Source organism: Perca fluviatilis, chromosome 7 (assembly GCF_010015445.1).
Source record: "Perca fluviatilis chromosome 7, GENO_Pfluv_1.0, whole genome shotgun sequence".
Classification (NCBI taxonomy): domain Eukaryota; kingdom Metazoa; phylum Chordata; class Actinopteri; order Perciformes; family Percidae; genus Perca; species Perca fluviatilis.
The window spans coordinates 9,127,681-9,145,016 of NC_053118.1; the positions used below are offsets into that span (position 1 = coordinate 9,127,681).

A 17,336-nucleotide genomic window follows, 5' to 3' on the forward strand; every position below is an offset into this window, starting at 1 on the left:
CTGATTTGGCAGTGTATTGGGACACTATTTTTCCCATTTACAGAAAGCGCGGTTAATATTTGCTCTGTCTCCCCCTCTCGGAGCTCTCAGTCCCTGCAGGTCCACTGCTTTCCCCTTCCTGCCCATTTTAGTCTCTCCCTGTCAGCTGTGTGGAATGTGCGGCGCACGTTGTAGAGCCCTCCCCCCCCTCCATCCCCCATCTGAGGGTCCAGCCTACAGTCACCAGCAGTGTCTCAAGTCTTTCACAAAACCCATTCCTCCTTCTTTGCTGTACCACCGGCTGCTGCTGAATCGGTAAGTAATGAGACCTTTTTCCTCTTGTTGTAAAGTTGTTGCTGTGAGAAATTCCTGTAAGGAGACTGCATGTTTATCCCCCCACATCTATTTTTATATGAGAGCCCCCCCAGGGCAAGATCACATCAGTCGGACAGAGAAAAAACACACAGCAGCTGATTCTGCTACACTGGGAGAATATGATGTTGTTTAGGCTATAGTACGGAAGTACAAATATTTCATTTTGTAACAAAATATGAATGATTTTATTCTGTGAGCACCTGTAGCCTACTTTAGTTCATCTTAGAGTAGAACAGATAAAGCCATATTTTTTTTTATAAAGGAGCTTTTTTGTGCACGCCTATTGTGAGATTATCATAGGATGTAATGTGACATTGTGACATGAATAGTTCTTTGTTCAATACAGTGTTTTTTTTAAAATGTCACCCAACATACTGTAACTGTTTTTGTATCGGTCATCATTCAAGTAGAAAATAAGTACTGTTGTATAAAAATGAATAAGGCAAATGCAACAAAATATGAAATATATAAAATTAAGAAAACCAGCTAAATGAATAAATACAGAAGAGTAGTCCACAAAGGTAGTGGTTGTCCAGTGGGTAAAACTTGACATGCACTCAACAAAGAGCAATTGTATTTGGGCAGGAAGACTCCTTAAAGCTGCACTAATCAATATTCTTTTATAAAACGGGTACCTCTAATCAAGCGATGTGATTGTTTCATAGCTGTGGTTTAATAACCACATGCCACGACTATGGCCTCTTATTCCTTTGCACAATAAGTATACCTCTGCGTCTCAGATAAGACGTGAGACTAACGAACCGATAGCTGGTGCCACGGAGGGAGGCCTTACAACACTGCCAGGACACAGAGCTGGTTTCAAATTGGACAAGTATCCCTTCAATTTAAGATATTTAAAATATATTCACCGCTTTGCCTTGCCGTCAGACAGCCCTTTTCGACAGGGAACTGAAGCCATTATCTGTCCTCTCTTCAAAGCAACCAGACTCCATTGACAAAAACAGTAATTTTACCTTGCAGAACATGAGAGTTGCTGGTCCACTGTTGCCTCGATCGGCTAGTTGCTGGTCTAATGCTGCCTCAGTCGGTTAGTTTGAGTGTGTTATTGTGTGACTTCGGTGAATCCGGACTAACCCTTTAGCGTTAAGCAAAAGCAGCGCGGCTCATCCTGACCGTCTCTGGGCATGTTTTTATCCACTTGCATGGCCAATCACATCTGTCAATCATGATGTTTCACACCGTTCAAATAACTGAAACCAAACTTATTAGAAAAATAAACACACAACTACCTAACTTGACATTTAAAAATGTTTGGGAAAAAAAACATTTGACATGTACGTTGTTTTTTTTAGTTTGGCCCATGTCCCATCCGCTAACATGGAGGGGGCGGGGCTTATGACATATACTGCAGCTAGCCACCAGGGGGCGAACAAGATGTTTTGGCTTCATTTAGACCGCTGGCCATCAGTCCAAGTTGGGCCACCCGTCGGCCTTTTTTTTGGCCGATTCAACGTCGGCCAAATTCATCTGATTGGCTGATCAGCTTGAAAATGAGTGTGAGCAAAACAAATGAACAACTGTGAGAGGCACACACAAGACTCTTTATTTTTTCATCTCATCTGATCAATCCAATACACATAAGAGCTGTCAAAACTGGTCCAAAATGACGTTCATATGTTTCTTCGAAAAAAACCCGATTGGAATATCTAATTTTGCACATTATGTCAATAAGATGGCAAACATACAACAAGATAAACATTAACTACTTGTGTTGGTATATTTGTTTTAACAATAACATTACTTTTAAGGGATCTCTACATACCTACACATTACAAAATAAACTAATATCTTATACCGTGATATTTAATTTAAAAAACGTAATAGAATTCTCTTTCTGCACCCTCTGCACCGCTAAACAATTAGCCCGCTAGCAAGCAAGCTAGCTTGCCAGCATCTAAATTAGTAAAATGTAACAAATTAATGTTTTATTCACGCGCTCTTATCACATCGTAGGAAAGCACATTGCTAACGCCAGATATGTGACAATTTTGGAATTAGCAAGCTAACGTTAGCTAACGAGCCAGCAGCGGGACGTTCGGTCGGTCCCTCCACTCCTCTCCCACTGTAGGGAGAATTCTTTGCCGAGAGAACTGACCGGGAGAGGGACAGTCTGGTTAGCCCTCTCCCGGTGTCCACTGTCTTCCCAGCGGGTAGTGAAACAGAGGGACCGTAAGGCTCTGTTTGGTTCTGCCGCTGCAGATTTGAGCAAATTTATCCGGTTTCCCTTTTTGAATGAAGAGTAGATTACCGCCACTTGCTGGTATGGAGAGTTATTTCCTCTCCCGCAGGCGCAAAACGTACAAGGTACCAATTGGCCCTCGGCTGTAGTCTGTTTGGTGTGTTCCTTTGCTATTTTTTGACCAGGACAAGGGCGACGCCACAGTCGGCCTTTGTCGCCACTAGTTCCTGGCCGTCAGCTTGGCGTGTCAGGGTCTATAGTCTATGCATCAACCTCTGGTTTACATGGCAACTGTTTGCTACCATGTTCACCTGAACCCGTGTTGTCTTACTGCGACCATGCAACCTGTTCTTGGTCAAAACTGAAAATGATCACTAGTTTGAATGCTTTTTTTCAACATTTTGGAGCTTTCTTTACCACTAGTATATATACACGACTAATACCAACTTATTGCCACTAGTTTTACACAGATTTTTGAATTGATAGTAAATAAACGTTGAATAGGTAATATCAGAGGAACATATGTTGATGGATAATCACAGACCGTGACCGTTGAATCACTGTTTTGAAAAATCTCAAATGCTATAACATTGAATAAAACATCCAAAATTCAACTGATCATTCATTTCACTTACAAAGAACGTTGTATGGAACCATCCATGCTATTTTTGGGCAATTTGGTTGAAAGAAACCCATATTTCTGATATAAAATTTGACCCAAGGACAACAGGAGGGTTAACAACTTTATATCTCTGATGTTGTTTTTTTCGGCTTACTTTGCTGGCCAATATAGCAAATATCATAATTGATAAGCATTTATCATTTTATTTCAAACATCTTGGCTAAGAGGAGAATAAGCCTAATAGAGCAAAAAAGGAGCAGAAATACACTGTGACCCGCATGTTAACGATGCACCCCGGGCAATTCATCATTTCCACTCACATTTTCTCCAACTGTGCCCTAGTTTTCAAGGTGACCGTGCTGCAGGATGTCTTCTACCCCAGAGCTGCCCCCCTTCCTCTTCACCACGCTGCCCTCCTTCCCCTCGGCCACTCCAGGAGTCCCGACGGCGGAGGTCAATGCCACCTCGTGCCAGGAGTGGGAGCAGGCCCACCACCTCCTCTTCCATCTGGGGAGCCTGTCCCTGCTGCTGGGTCTGGTCATCCCTACCACCCTGGGCCTGCACATGATCCTGCTGCGCCTCCTCCTGATGACAGGTCTATCCACAGTGCCCCCTGCTGATGCCATTCCAGTGCTGATAACACTGTAGCTGGGAAACATTGGCTAACACTAAATTTATCACAGCCTCAACAGGTCCCGTATATATCAAGCCTCTGAGAATGACTCACAACAACACTGCTAAGAATTGACTTAAAGTGCTCATATTATCCTCATTTTCAGGTTCATAATTGTATTTAGAGGTTGTACCAGAATAGGTTTACATGGTTTAATTTGAAAAAAAAAACACCATATATTTGTTGTACTGCACATTGCTGCAGCTCCTCTTTTCACCCTGTGTGTTGAGCTCTCTGTTTTAGCTACAGAGTGAGACTGCTAGCTAGTCAGTTGCAGAGTATGAGGGCGTGCCATGCTAGCAGCTAGGCGAGCATTATAACGTGTGTTACAAAGTGACGCAGGTTCATCACGAAAGTAGAGTCTGGACTACAACAGAGCTGTTTGGAGCAGTTTGTGAACAGTGTTTTCTGTTGGAGATGGTAAGTCCCTTTGGGGTGGACTTTGGGCTTTTTCACTTTTTAAACCTATTACATGCACAAAAAAGATATATAACACAATAGAGGAAAGGGAAAAAGCCAAAAAGCATAGTATGAGCACTTTAAGAGTAAAAAAATTCTTGGCTCAAAGCTGTGCTTAAAAGTTAGTTATCAAGCATCTCAGATGCTTGATTTTGGATGACGCCATAGGCATGGACCAATCACTGAATAGATTTCCTTATTTAAGAATGTTCTAAGATAAATTCACATTGAATGGTGAAATTCCTAAGAGTTTACATTCAACACACATTTGACAATACATTTTTTTCAAGAAAATACATTATATTATACACATTGGAAGTGAAAGATATACACGTTTTCCATCAGGTCTTCATTCCAAATTTTAAACTAGTGTGCTGTTAACTGACCCTGCTTATACATAGCCTAGATTTGATGGTATTTTTATGCCCGCTCTGTCCAAACCATACCATTTGATTGACTGCTTCTCGTCAAACATTTCAAAAACGTTCTTCCTCTCCTGAAAGATTGGCGCACGTCTCTGTCTCCTCAGTGCCATCACAAGCTCCGTCTGGCAGCTCCTAACCCCTGGAGAGACCTCTGGAGCTGTCTTAAATAACTGGGAGAGTACGAGTAATTCTTGTCCTCATTTTCAAAATGCTTTGAAATTTGGGTTTTCTTTCAACCAAATTGTCAAAAAGAAATAACTTGGATGGTTCCATACAACGCTCTTCACAAGTAAAATAAATGATCAGTTCACTACTTTCATTGAATTTGTTAGTTTTTTTCAATTTTATAGCATTTGAAGGGGGAAAAAACGATAAAAGAACGTTGAAAAATGTGACAGATATGTTGGAAAAAGATTCAAAAACAAAAAAAACGTCAAAAAGCTCGGAAAAAAATCGACAAAAACGTTGGAAATGGCGACAAAAAAAATTGAAAAAAAGTAACAAAAACGACGAAAAATGTATACTTTATACACATATACTGAAGTTTGATAGTCATTTCATGAATTCTCAGCACTTAAGACTAAACTTTGAGAAGCATTTTGAGACAGTGGTGGAATGTAACTAAGTATATTTACTCAAGTACTGTACTTAAGTCCAAATGTTGAGGTACTTGTACTTTACTTGAGTCTTTTCTTTTCATGCCACTTTCTACTTTTACTCCACTACATTCGTCTGACAGCTTTAGTTACTTTGCAAATTAAGATATTTGCCCATAAAACACATGTAGTTTATAAAATCTGATGTTTTATTATAAATTAAACTGCCCAACAATATAACGGCCTACAAGTCCAGCTGAAAGGATAAGACCATTACACACACAGCTGTTCTAAAATGGGATGGGAATGGATTTTTCTTTTACTTTTAATACTTTTAAGTACATTTTCCTGATGAAACTCGTACTTTTGCTTGAGTTACATTTTCAATGCAGGACTTTTACTTGCAACAGAGTATTTTTTTACAGTGTGGTAGTAGTACTTTTACTTTAGTAAAGGATCTGAATACTTCCACCACTGAATTAGATGTACATCAGAAGTATTGGTAAAGCTTGTTAAGGATTTGGTTTAGTTGACTTTTAAGCTCTCCTGCACGAAGCGGGATCTCTTCAACAGTGCTGGGGCTCTAAAAGGCTCTGACAATGGGAGTTAAAGGAAGGAGAGAATGGGAAGGGGGGTGGGGGGGAGATGGAAAAAGCTCTTCCAACATGTTTATCTTCTGCTTGGAAGGAGAGTGGGGACAGGAAGCAGCCGGATTTATGGGACATTTTGACAGTTCATTTGTTTATATCGCACTTTGGCACAGTCTCAGAGGGTTTTTACAGAGGAACAGAAACAGATAGAGGAAAGAGGAAAAGTAAACTAACAGAGCTACAATAGTTTATCCTGTCAGGTAACTTTAAACACATCTTGGGTGGTCCATTATCGAAGACTAGGTGAGTCATAATTATATTAAAGGTGCAGTAAAAAATATGACTTTCTGTCATATTTGCTGAAACTGACCCTATGTTCCAGTAGAACTACATGAAGCAGGTAATAAAAATAAAATAAGCTGCAGCTGAATGACTCTACAATGTGATAAATAAAAGCCAAAATAATGATAAATAAATTATAGGCTTCAGTAATTTCCCAACAATCCTTTCTTCCAGTTTAGCCGTGTGAAGAAAGCGTTGAATAACATTCAGAATGAATTTTTGAATGAATCCCATTTGCTAATAGTGTCTCAAACTAAATTTGGGTTCATTTTCCTGTCGGTGCACGGCTTGTATTTTATTCTATTGCCATTTTTTTTTGTAAAAAACATAAAACATGTCGATAACTTCTCAACAATAAAAAAATATTGACATGAGAACATTCATATCTAACTTGATGTGTTTTCACCATGGAAAGTTGTATATAAAAGGCACTTTTGCAGGTTGAGCTTAAAGCTATAGTGCGTAGTTTCTGTCGCCCCCCCCATGAGGAATTTCTAAGTAATGACAACCAAACTGTCGGCACGTCCACATGATACAAGCCTTCCGTGACCGCACACAGCCCCCCAGTTCACCTCCTGGGCACTGCCAAGGTGTGCACCGTCGCAGCCCCCTCACTCTGACATCTCTCCATCTGTGCAGATATAGGACCTGAGCATATATGTGTATTTCAGGCCTGTGTGTAGTGTGTTCTAACAAACAGAGTTAAAACATTTAATTGTAAAAAAAAGTCGAGAGTTGTGGATGTCAAATCATCCACAATTCTGTGTACAGAAGAACAGGGCCCTGGACCGCTACGGAAATAAGTGTTGTTACATTGTAGTGTTTTTATGTATACCATTTTTTTTGTCTAGCATGCTATTTCATTTTATTTAGTTTATTTAAAGGGATATGCCACAGTTTGTTGAAATAGGGCTTATCACGGTCTCCCCTAGCTGTAGATAGGCGGGCCAACGCATTTTTTGAGCATGCATCGTTTTAGTCCGGTGCAACACCGGCAGGGCCGCCGCTAGTTAGCTTAGCATAGTGAATGGAATCCTATGTTGCCAGTTAGCATGTTGTGAGTAAAAGTGAGCCAACAAAAGACAAAAAAACAACCTAATTACTTGCACTGGGACGAAAAAAATGCGTTGGCCCACCTATCTACAGCCAGGGTAGACTGTGATAAGCCCTATTTCAACAAACAGTGGCGTATTCTTTTAAGTCTATGTAGTTGTAGTCTTTTTTCATGTCAGTGCTCCATGCCGGATTGAATCTTTTTAAATTGTGGTTATTGGTGGTTTTCAGGTCAATAGGACAAGCAAGCAGTAATAACCCACAGCAGGAGAACTGAACTTCTTGAAATTACAACCACAGTAGCTATAAATGCTGTCTTTATGAATTGATATTAAACCAGACTGAAGTATACAACTTTCAAGTGCTACCCAGGGGGCGATTCTGGGATCAGACCTTTAGGGGGGGGAGGGGGGGGGCTCAGCCCCTAATGAGAGTGTTGACACGGATACAGTGCCTTGCAAAAGGCTGCTTAATCAGTAATTCCATTAGCCGATAATCTCTGAGCTTTTTGACCCTAATAACACCACGATGGAACTAAACCTGACACTTTATAAAGTCACAGTAATAACGACCAATTTGACACAATGTTCTAACATTCAGCAATTTTGGTTGCTCACGTTTGAATTTGGACTCTAATCTGCGCCATGAATTGACCAACTTCTTCTCTGGGGACTACCAACGTTAAACTTCACAACCGCACTCCTGCTCCAACTTGGCTTGAGCGCCCCCCCCCCCAAAAAAAGGGTCTAAAATCGCCAATGGTGCTACCACTCAGTGTCTAGACATATCTTCACCTAAATCCACTTTTTTTTTTCTGTGTCTTGAACCCTTACAGGATGTGGTTTCTTCATTGTGTGGGCGACTCTGTACAGGTGCAACCTGGATGTGATGGTTTGGAACGTGGTGTTTCTGGTGGTCAACTTCATGCACTTGTTCTTCCTGCTGTACAAGCGCAGGCCGGTGAGTTCTAGGTCAGGACGCCCTCATCCACATTCTGACCGTCGCTTAACATTCAGGTCGTTGGAGTGTTTCACTGCCAGGATCAGACTACGCCATTTCTCTTGTCTTTAATAACAATCCCTATCTCAGACTGGACAGACATATCGCCAAATTCTTGCTGTGTCTCGGACAGAAGTATGCCACCGACCAGCAACCAGACCGATTATCGCGTGCTGCCGTGAAGATCACGCGCAAGTTCATAGGTCGACGCCTCTCAAAAAACTCACGAAAATCAACTGACCGTTGTCGATCTGAAATAACTACAGATTGAGCAACTACACAGCCTATTTCTTGCATTAAAATGTTTTCAGGAACACGTTTCGGTGAACAATTTTCATAAAATAAGAGATCATTTTCCAAACGAGCCGCCATTATGGTCTGTTTTGAAATCCGGGAACCCCACGTGTAGCGTTCGTCCAATCAGGTGCAGCCCTCGTGGTTGTAGGCGGGTGTAGCCTGTTTTCTCTGCTTGTCAGTGGTCAAGGTGAAGAGAAACAGATAACTGCTAGTGGCTAGCCCGCTAGCGTGCAGTGCTGGGAAGCGGGGCCATCCCTGCTGTGAAAAAAAATAAAAGCCTATATGGGCACTGTGTGTATCTTTCCTCCACCAGACAGCAGCAGTAGCGTCTCTCCTTTTTCACCATGTTTACATACTGTATGTGCGCCAGAGAGCGCTCTCTCTTCCTATTGGTCAATGCCAAGGAACACGTCGTAGGAACATGTCACACCAGGTGAAAAAAAGAACGAAAATTATGTCACACTGCAAAAGGTAAAGGCACACGTTTGTCGGTCCCGTCCCTCGTTATCGGCCACGACTTTGAACGTTTGTCTGCAACGTGTCCATCGGGTCAAAATTGGGCTAAATTCGTGTAGTCTGATCCTGGCATAAAGTGAAATAGTTGCTCCAGGTGCTGGGGGAACAGTGTGTTCATTAATGAGCCTCAGTGTTTCTCAAGGCCGCCTGGGGCTGGAAGCAGCGTGTCCTGGGTTTGGTCCTGCTTTATGGTAATGAGAAGCAGATCAAATCCACTGGTGCCATCAGGGGATTTAGTGAAAGTAAGGGGCTCCCGGTGAGCTGACAGAATCAGACCAGGACTTTTCATAATGAGACCGGAGACCCGTCCTTCTCAGTCACTGCAATTCATCAACTCAATTCAGCAGCATTACTGTAGGAAAGCCTGTGCTGCAGCATCCCTTATTGGTAATTAGGTTAGAGTCAATCAGTCATTGCCGCACCTAGTGGTTAGTTTCTCCAGTTGACCTGATTGTGTTCTTCTGTCTCATTGTGCGCATTCATGACATACCTGTAAGCAATCATTAAAGGGTAGTTTCCGTATTTTTCAACCTGGACCCCATTTTCACACGCATCTAAGTGACTATTCTATATTATTCTGAGCCTGTCTGATCCTGTTATATAAAAGAGACTTCAGATACAGTATAAGGGGACCACTAAGGTCTATATATAAGCATCCAAAAAGCAGCATGTCATGGGACCTTTTATATTAGATTTTCTTTTGAAAGATGAGTTAATGCTGTGATTTTGCTCTGTCAGATTAAGATCGACAGGGAGCTGCGGTCCATCTACAAGCGGATGTTTGAGCCCCTCCATGTGCGGGAGGCTCTGTTTCAGAGGCTCACGGGACAGTTCTGCACCATCCAGACCCTGAAGAAAGGCCAGGCCTACGCTGCCGAGGACAAGACGTCTGTGGACGAACGCCTCAGCATTCTCCTCAAAGGAAAGTATGTGCTGTCTGATTTAATCTAAAATATCAGTTCTGACATCAACCTACAAATATTCATGTAGGTTTACATTTAATATACCCTAATACCTAATCACAGTGAAAGATGAATCATTTCAGTCATTCTTTTAATGTGATTGAATTTGGGACATTTTGAGTAATTTTTGAGAGTAAATTTGTAACTATTTGAATAATGTTAAGACTGAATTTTGAACATTTTGAATAATCTTGACAGTTATGCTGGGATTTAAGATGGACATTTGAGAGTGAATTTAGTATTTATTTTTTAAATAAGTTTGATAGTGAATTTGGGACTAAAAGTCTGAGAGTCATTCTGAGAGTAAATGAGGGCTTAAGCTGATGATTGTGAGAGGAACTTGGCTTCACCAATCAACACAAGTGGCTGCCACTTTTTTAACAAAAGAAGAAGGCTAAATCACATAAAAGAGACTGCATTCTTTTGTGTTTTTAAGATTAATCAGAATTTTGACTTGGATGTTTCTGTGTGACAGGATGAAGGTATCATACCGAGGCCATTTCCTCCACAACATCTATACCAATTCATTTATTGACTCTCCAGAGTTCAGGTCCACTGAGATGCACAGAGGAGAGAAGTTTCAGGTAACAAGGGAAATCAGACAGATAAAAGAAATAAACAATGTCAAGCTCATTAATGAGCAGCGATGAACGTATGACTATGAATTCTTTAATGTATATCTGTGACTGAATGCATGTATGGATATGAATGGAGGAATGAATGCACATTTTTAACTGAATGTATGGATATTTATGAATGGATAAATTAATTTTTTTTTATGACTGAATGCATGGATGCATATGGAAGTAGGAATGAGGATTGGGTTTTTTCTGGCATAGTATAGAAAATGGTATTTTGTAATTTGCAATTTGCACAGCTCTTTGAGTAGCTAATATATTTACTGTACACTTTTTTACCTTTAATTGTTTCAACCCTGTGCTTGTTTTGTGTCTTTGTTGTAACTCTTGCAGCAATTTTTCCCAGTGTCCAAAAGACATTTCTCCTTAGGGAGACTAATAAAAATACTTTGACTTTGAAACAAACCCCTTTTGTGCCTTCATAGCTAAATTGCCTCAGGGATTAAACACTCTAATAGTGCGTAGTTTCTGTCGCCCCCATGAGGAATTCTAAGTTAATGACAACCACACTGTCCACATGACTCAAGCCTGAACGCACACCACCCCTCCCCCACCAATTGCTAGTAGCTCAAAGTGGACACGGTGGATTTAAAAACATGATGGATTTGTCAGAGGAGGTCATTTATCTTGTTTTTATGTCCTCTTTGTCTCCAAAACGGAATGCTGCTGTTGTCCTTTCCCAGCGGTGGCGTTAACGGCGTCCATAGAAATAAAATGGATAGAAAGGCCATTTCCATTAAAATCAACGTAGCAGAATGGTCACAACAGCAGCCAATTGTATGCGTGCCACCTCCATGGTAACGTATAAACTTTAGATAATAAGCCGACTTCTGTCTGTCGTCGTCTGAGGTTCTGCAGCAACGGACAAATGTTCAGTAGAATAGTAAGGTTACGAGGCAGAGAGGCAGCCGCTTAAAAGTGCTCTAAGGGATGTTGGGTAACGTCACTTCTTGTTGACGTCCGAAGTATTCGGCTCGTTCGAGATGAGCCAAGTCTGCGCAGAATTGATCACCGGCGATCGCCGCCCAATGCGTGCCGGTTAGATTTGTGTCCGACTTGATCCCGACTTGCTCTGACGTCATGCACACGTGGGCAACGATAATCTCACGAGACTAAGGCGGCCGCAGTTTTTAGAGCCAGGCGCCGCAGTTGCTCTCCACCGACTGCAAGACCCAGGCGGACCCAGGGCATGCTGGGAAACGCCGGCCTCTCAGCTGATCCAACAGCTGATTGGTTCAGAATCGACTCAACATGATGACGTTTTATATAAACTTTTTATTGATTTTGAATTGGAGGGATTTTAACTGCTATTTGTCTGATTTAAAAGCTTATTCTGTACAGAACACCTGTTGTCTGGCTGATAGTTATGTTTAGAAGTCAGAGAGACTAAATCTGGTCAGATTATGGATCATCTACAGTGTGTTGTTAATTAAAATCAGCAACTGATCGCATGTAGAGCATTTTGACAGCTACTCTGTCATAATAAAAACAACTAGAGACTGTGTACAAGCTGATATATGGGTCTGATAACATTTTATTAAATTGGAATCGGACCACAGTGTTTCTGTCACTTCCTGTTCAGCCTGAAGGCTGCTGGAATCAGCTGAAAACTGTCCGACTTGAGAGCGGACTTTTGTCACCGCCCCCGGCTGCTGCCGCCTGCTCTCGTCCGCTTTACAGGTGAGGCGCAGTTCATCTCGAACGAGCCTATTGTCAAACAAAACAGAGGCTAGCTCGCCCCTCCCTCCTCCTCACCCCGAAAACTTTTTGTTTGTGAGTTATGTTATGTTTGGTGGTGCAGGTTGGCGCAGTTTGTTGTTGTTGCCGTTTGTGGAGCCTGGGCTGTCTACAGAGACCGCGTTTTTTTTTACAGTGTGTTCAGGGGACAGGCAGCTCGCGGATAGTGAGATGTTTGCTGTATGTGACAAAAAATGTTGTAGCCTAAAAAACGTGTGACATCGCTTAGAGTCAAATTAACTTCATGCTTCATCCATGCAAAGCACGTTGCTATCGCCACAAGTGACAGCTTTATTTAGCTTGTTTTCTGTAAATGATGTGGCGAGGGGGTAATGTTAAAGCGGAGTTAGCAAGCTAACGTTAGGGTTAGGGTTAGTGCTGCATTGGTTACAGAGAATGAGCTGAACAGCGGGCTGGGTCTAACGTTAGCGGTCCGCTGACCCACTGCCGCTGGGTCTAACTGTCCCTCCTCACTCCCTGCAACTCTGGGGACCGTCTCCCGAGCTGCGTCGGGCGGCTCTCCTCCCAGCGAGCTGCGACACAGTTTACGGCCCCACTGACGCAAATTGTCACTATGACAACTAACAAAAATCGCCATTTTGTTGTGTACCAATCAAATTCTATGACCGCATCACTCGACATTCTGTGCGCGAAAGTCAAAGGCAGCACCATTTTGTAAACATCGCCATACTTAGAAATACAGAGAGAATTTTGTAGAGCTAATAGGCTTAATTAGCTTTGTATAAACTCATTTGTATGAATGTAACGGACGCTCATTAATATGAAATAGTTGCGCACTATAGCTTTAAATAAATAGAAACATAAATAAATAAAAATGTACCTGCCTTGTCATCTCCTCAATGACTGCAGTGGTGAAATGGAAAATGGGTGAGAGTTTGGACCAGCTGTTCCTTCTGTTTAATGGATAGATCATACAATCCTTATTTCCTGAAAAACAAATGCTGTGTTTGATTGACAGGTGACCATCGTGGCAGAGGAGAACTGTAAGTTCCTGTGTTGGTCTCGAGAGAGGCTCACCTACTTCCTGGAGTCAGATACTTTCCTCAATGAGGTGTTCCGGTACCTCATTGGCAAAGACATCACCAACAAACTGTACTCTCTGAATGACCCCACACTCAGTGACAAGGTGGGTCCAGTTCTTCTGTCAAACTATAATAACAACAAAAAAACTTTTTAGTGGCACAAACACTGGAAGTATCAACACCTTAATGCATGACAGCTACAACAATGCTTATTGGTGGATGTGTCCCAGGCAGTGAAGAAGATGGAACGCCAGCCCAGCCTGTGCTCTCAACTGTCGATGACGCAGATGAGGAACAGCATGGCGAGCACCAGCGACACTGACGATGTCCTGAACCAGATCCTACGAGGAGGATCGGCTGGATCATCGCTCCGTAAGTCACATTATCACCCAACAAGTAAGGGATAATGCAGAGTGAGCCGGTCATTATTGCGAATTAGAACCCAGACAGGGTGATGCAGGACTTGAATCAGCCTGAAGGGGTCCATTTGCAATAGTCAGAATCAGAATACTTTATTGATCCCCTTAGGGAAATTGTTTAGTTGTAGTTGCTCACATCAGATTCAAGGTAAACGTAAGAGTAAGAAAAGAGCTAGTCAATAAGTGTAAAAGGTAAGGTAAAGTAACATAGCTACAGTGCAAGAAATAAAAATGTTAAGTAGAAGTAAAGTGAGATTAGGTTAAAAAGTAAGATTGGGTTAAAAGATTATGTTGCAAAAACAATTTAAATTCAGTCAATTTATTGATTGTACCAATGCAATTGTAGTGTAAGTGTGAACATAAATAAAGTACAGTGTCAACATAAAAGTGCAGTATGAACATAAAGCACAGTGTGAATATAAGTTGTAGCAGTGAATAAATAACAGATATTGCTGATTAATCAATGACTGTCTCACTCTACATTATCCTGCTTATTACACAGCTTATTACCCGGCTTATTACACGGCTTATTACACAGCTTATTACACAGCTTATTACACGGCTACTCGTTCAGAGGCTACCCAGTGAAGAAGCCTGCATCCCAGGCGGGACGGTTAACTTTGCCGCTGATGAGCACAGCTCTCTGGCGGAGGCCAAGTTGCCTCTGTGAGTAAGCTAACCATGGAGCTAACTAATGCTCTGCTAGCACTGTTGCCATTAGCGCTATTAGTGCTCCCTGTTTCATCTGCCCTCTCTCTCCCTTTGTGATTGGCTGATCAGCGGTGTGAGCTCCATACGAGCACAAATATTGATTTAAAAACAAAAAAAAAATAATTTTTAAGATTATTTTTTGGGCATTTTAGGCCTTTATTATATAGGACAGCTAAAGATGTGAAAGGGGAGAGAGAGGGGAGGGGAATGACATGCAGCAAAGGGCAGGGAGATGGCTCCCCAGTCGAATCACAAACGCTGTGTTTGTTACTGGTTGCTGGTGGCACAGCGTTCGTCGTCCGACTGGTCATGACTGTTATCCAAGATGGCGGCCGCATGTAAACATTAACGCTGCTGTCTTTATAATCTATCTTTTTAATAAATTGTCTGTAAACTTACAAAGTTCTCAATGCTTCGGTTTGCATGTAGGGACCCTCATTATGCGACCGTTTAAGTGTGGTGCTATTTTGAGCCTTGTCAGTGGTTTAGAAATAGTGATTTACCCTCTGCCCCGAAAGCTAGCGTTAGTTAGGTTAGGTTAGGTTAGGTTAGGTTACTTTATTGGTACCCGTAGGCAAACTAGTTTTACAGTCTAAGAGGCCGGACATCCTTAAATACTTTGTAGACCACAACATAACATACAACACACAAAACATTAAAACATATAAAAACAGGTAGTAAAACATAGAAAAAATAGGAATAGAAAACAGTACATGACCAAAGTGCTTGTGCGTTTTGTGCAAATAATTTTAACTTTTGTTTAACAGAGTGATTGCCGCTGGTACAAAACTGTTTGCACTGTTAGCAGCTAAACACCGGTTTTGCTGTAGCTAGTTTCAAGCTACAGACACATCAGATTAGCATGAAAACAGATCCCAGAGAACGTTCGACTCGCTACGCATATGTTATTAACCCCTATAGGTTCATTTTGCGCCGGAATTGTCCTTTAAGATCAGAACTCTGTCCATGGCAACCGTCTGTTATACAGAAATAGCAGATATATAAAATAGCAAATATGCCGTGATTGACAAATCAAGTATTCAACCAAGCCATGTAATAGGATGTTTTAATGTGTTTCCAGGTTACTGTAACCATGAGTGCCTTTCAGAAGACCAGTTTACAGGAGAGTATTCCATTGGTTTATTTCCCTAACCTCAAGATGATTAGAGATGCTGGTGTACCAAGAACGTGTAAAAAGAACAAACAGAAGCTGAGGGAAAGACGTGGGCTCGAAATGTCACTAGCATTTAAATCCTTCTAACGGGAGCTAATTGGTGTGCAGATCAGTTTGTTCTTTCTATGCTATTGTTTTGATCCAGCACCCATCCCATTTGTGCGTTATATTGTACCATGAATGTGGCCTATTACTTCAGAGGTTCAGAGGTTCAATTTATTCATCCATAAAAACATGGAAATTGCAGTTCTACCGTCCTAATCAGCCAATACTGATAACCAAAATGCAGGACATAAATACCAACAAAAAAATTATAATATTATGATATAATAATATAACGTCCTCCATGTTGTCACAGCACTAATTTCATCAGCACAGTGCCATGTCATACTCTGCACTCTGCCGCTCTCACTTTCTCTGCTGTACTGTTTTCATTCACTAATTATTTCCACTCGCTTCTACTTTGGGGTTTCTCGGTTTATCAGTGTTCAGTCACCACAACGTACATTTCAATATCATCAAACTACATTTTTTTCAAAGCAGGATACTTTTAACATACAGAAACATTGAACTGTGTCTAAATAAAATTAGTCCTGGCACAATGAACTTGAAGAAATACTCAAAAATGATCATTTGTATTACTCACCCCATGCTTTCTTGAATTCTTGAAGAAAAATGTGTTTTTCTTGCATGCCTCTAGTCTACGGTGAACAAAGAATAAAAAAATAGGTGGCCACGTGGACGCCTGTGAGATAGAATTCATTCAAATTTTTGAATTGATTCAGTTCAGATTCTTTCATTTTTTTTTTTTTTTTTTTTTTAGAATCCCCTGGCACTAAAACCTCCTCAAAGATGAAGCCCATAGAAGAAGGCATGGAGGATGACGTTTTTGAAGAACCTGCGCCCTCCAAGTCTCGCCGTTCCACTAAGGAAGTGTAGCCAGCATGCATGGGAAGAGAATAGATTAGATAATACTTTATTCATCCCACAATGGGGAAATTCACTTGTTACAGCAGCAGTTTTTCCACAAGATCAAATGCATATTATGCTATTTGTTTAGCAACCTAACGCCCAGAGCCTGATTGATACACCGGCATGGCCGACGTTATCAGCCGTGCCGTTTTCCTAGGTAAATAATGTCTGACTATATGCTGTCATTTAGAAACAGTGTCTCCATTACATAGTTTGTCCACCAGAGAGCACTGACAAGTTTATTTTTACACTCTAAAATGTTACATACTATCTTCGTCACAATTCTTTAAAAGAAAATGAGAAAAAAGGAAACACTGGTTGATATATTATTAACATTTATTTTAAAAGCGGTACTAATCGATTTGTTTGACAACTTGTGAGCTGCAGAACAGGTTGTAACACACATAACTGACATATTACCATCTTACAAAGTTGTTATAACGGACATGCAAAACACTTGCCCATCCAACAGACACATAGGAACATTATCACCGTGACGTGGTGTTTGTCAGTCCCTCCAGAAAAACGCGATAATGCGATCGCATAATTCAATG

General features: G+C 41.3%; 1 protein-coding gene across 2 annotated transcripts; it reads left to right on the forward strand.

Annotated features, from left to right (window-relative positions):
• Positions 1 to 169: 169 nt before the first annotated feature.
• Positions 170 to 17,074, forward strand: bves (blood vessel epicardial substance). 2 transcript variants are annotated; one of them, XM_039807105.1, is made up of 8 exons: positions 170 to 294; positions 3,519 to 3,771; positions 8,150 to 8,274; positions 9,865 to 10,052; positions 10,564 to 10,672; positions 13,443 to 13,610; positions 13,737 to 13,878; positions 16,634 to 17,074. In XM_039807105.1, the coding sequence occupies exons 2-8, from the start codon at positions 3,543 to 3,545 to the stop codon at positions 16,747 to 16,749; spliced, it is 1,077 nt and encodes a 358-aa protein (XP_039663039.1). In that variant the 5' UTR covers positions 170 to 294; positions 3,519 to 3,542; the 3' UTR covers positions 16,750 to 17,074. The 2 variants fall into 2 exon arrangements, with proteins under 2 accessions (XP_039663039.1, XP_039663040.1); XM_039807106.1 differs by lacking the exon at positions 16,634 to 17,074 and adding an exon at positions 15,718 to 16,613.
• Positions 17,075 to 17,336: the final 262 nt, after the last annotated feature.

What these genes read in the sequence shown, in the direction of transcription:
- bves (XM_039807105.1), top strand. Translation starts at nt 3,543, where the DNA reads ATGTCTTCTACCCCAGAGCTGCCCCCCTTCCTCTTCACCACGCTGCCC. An exon ending in GCGCCTCCTCCTGATGACAG is followed by an intron (nt 3,772 to 8,149) that starts GTCTATCCACAG and finishes GAACCCTTACAG; the next exon opens with GATGTGGTTTCTTCATTGTG. An exon ending in ATCGGCTGGATCATCGCTCC is followed by an intron (nt 13,879 to 16,633) that starts GTAAGTCACATT and finishes TTTTTTTTTTAG; the next exon opens with AATCCCCTGGCACTAAAACC.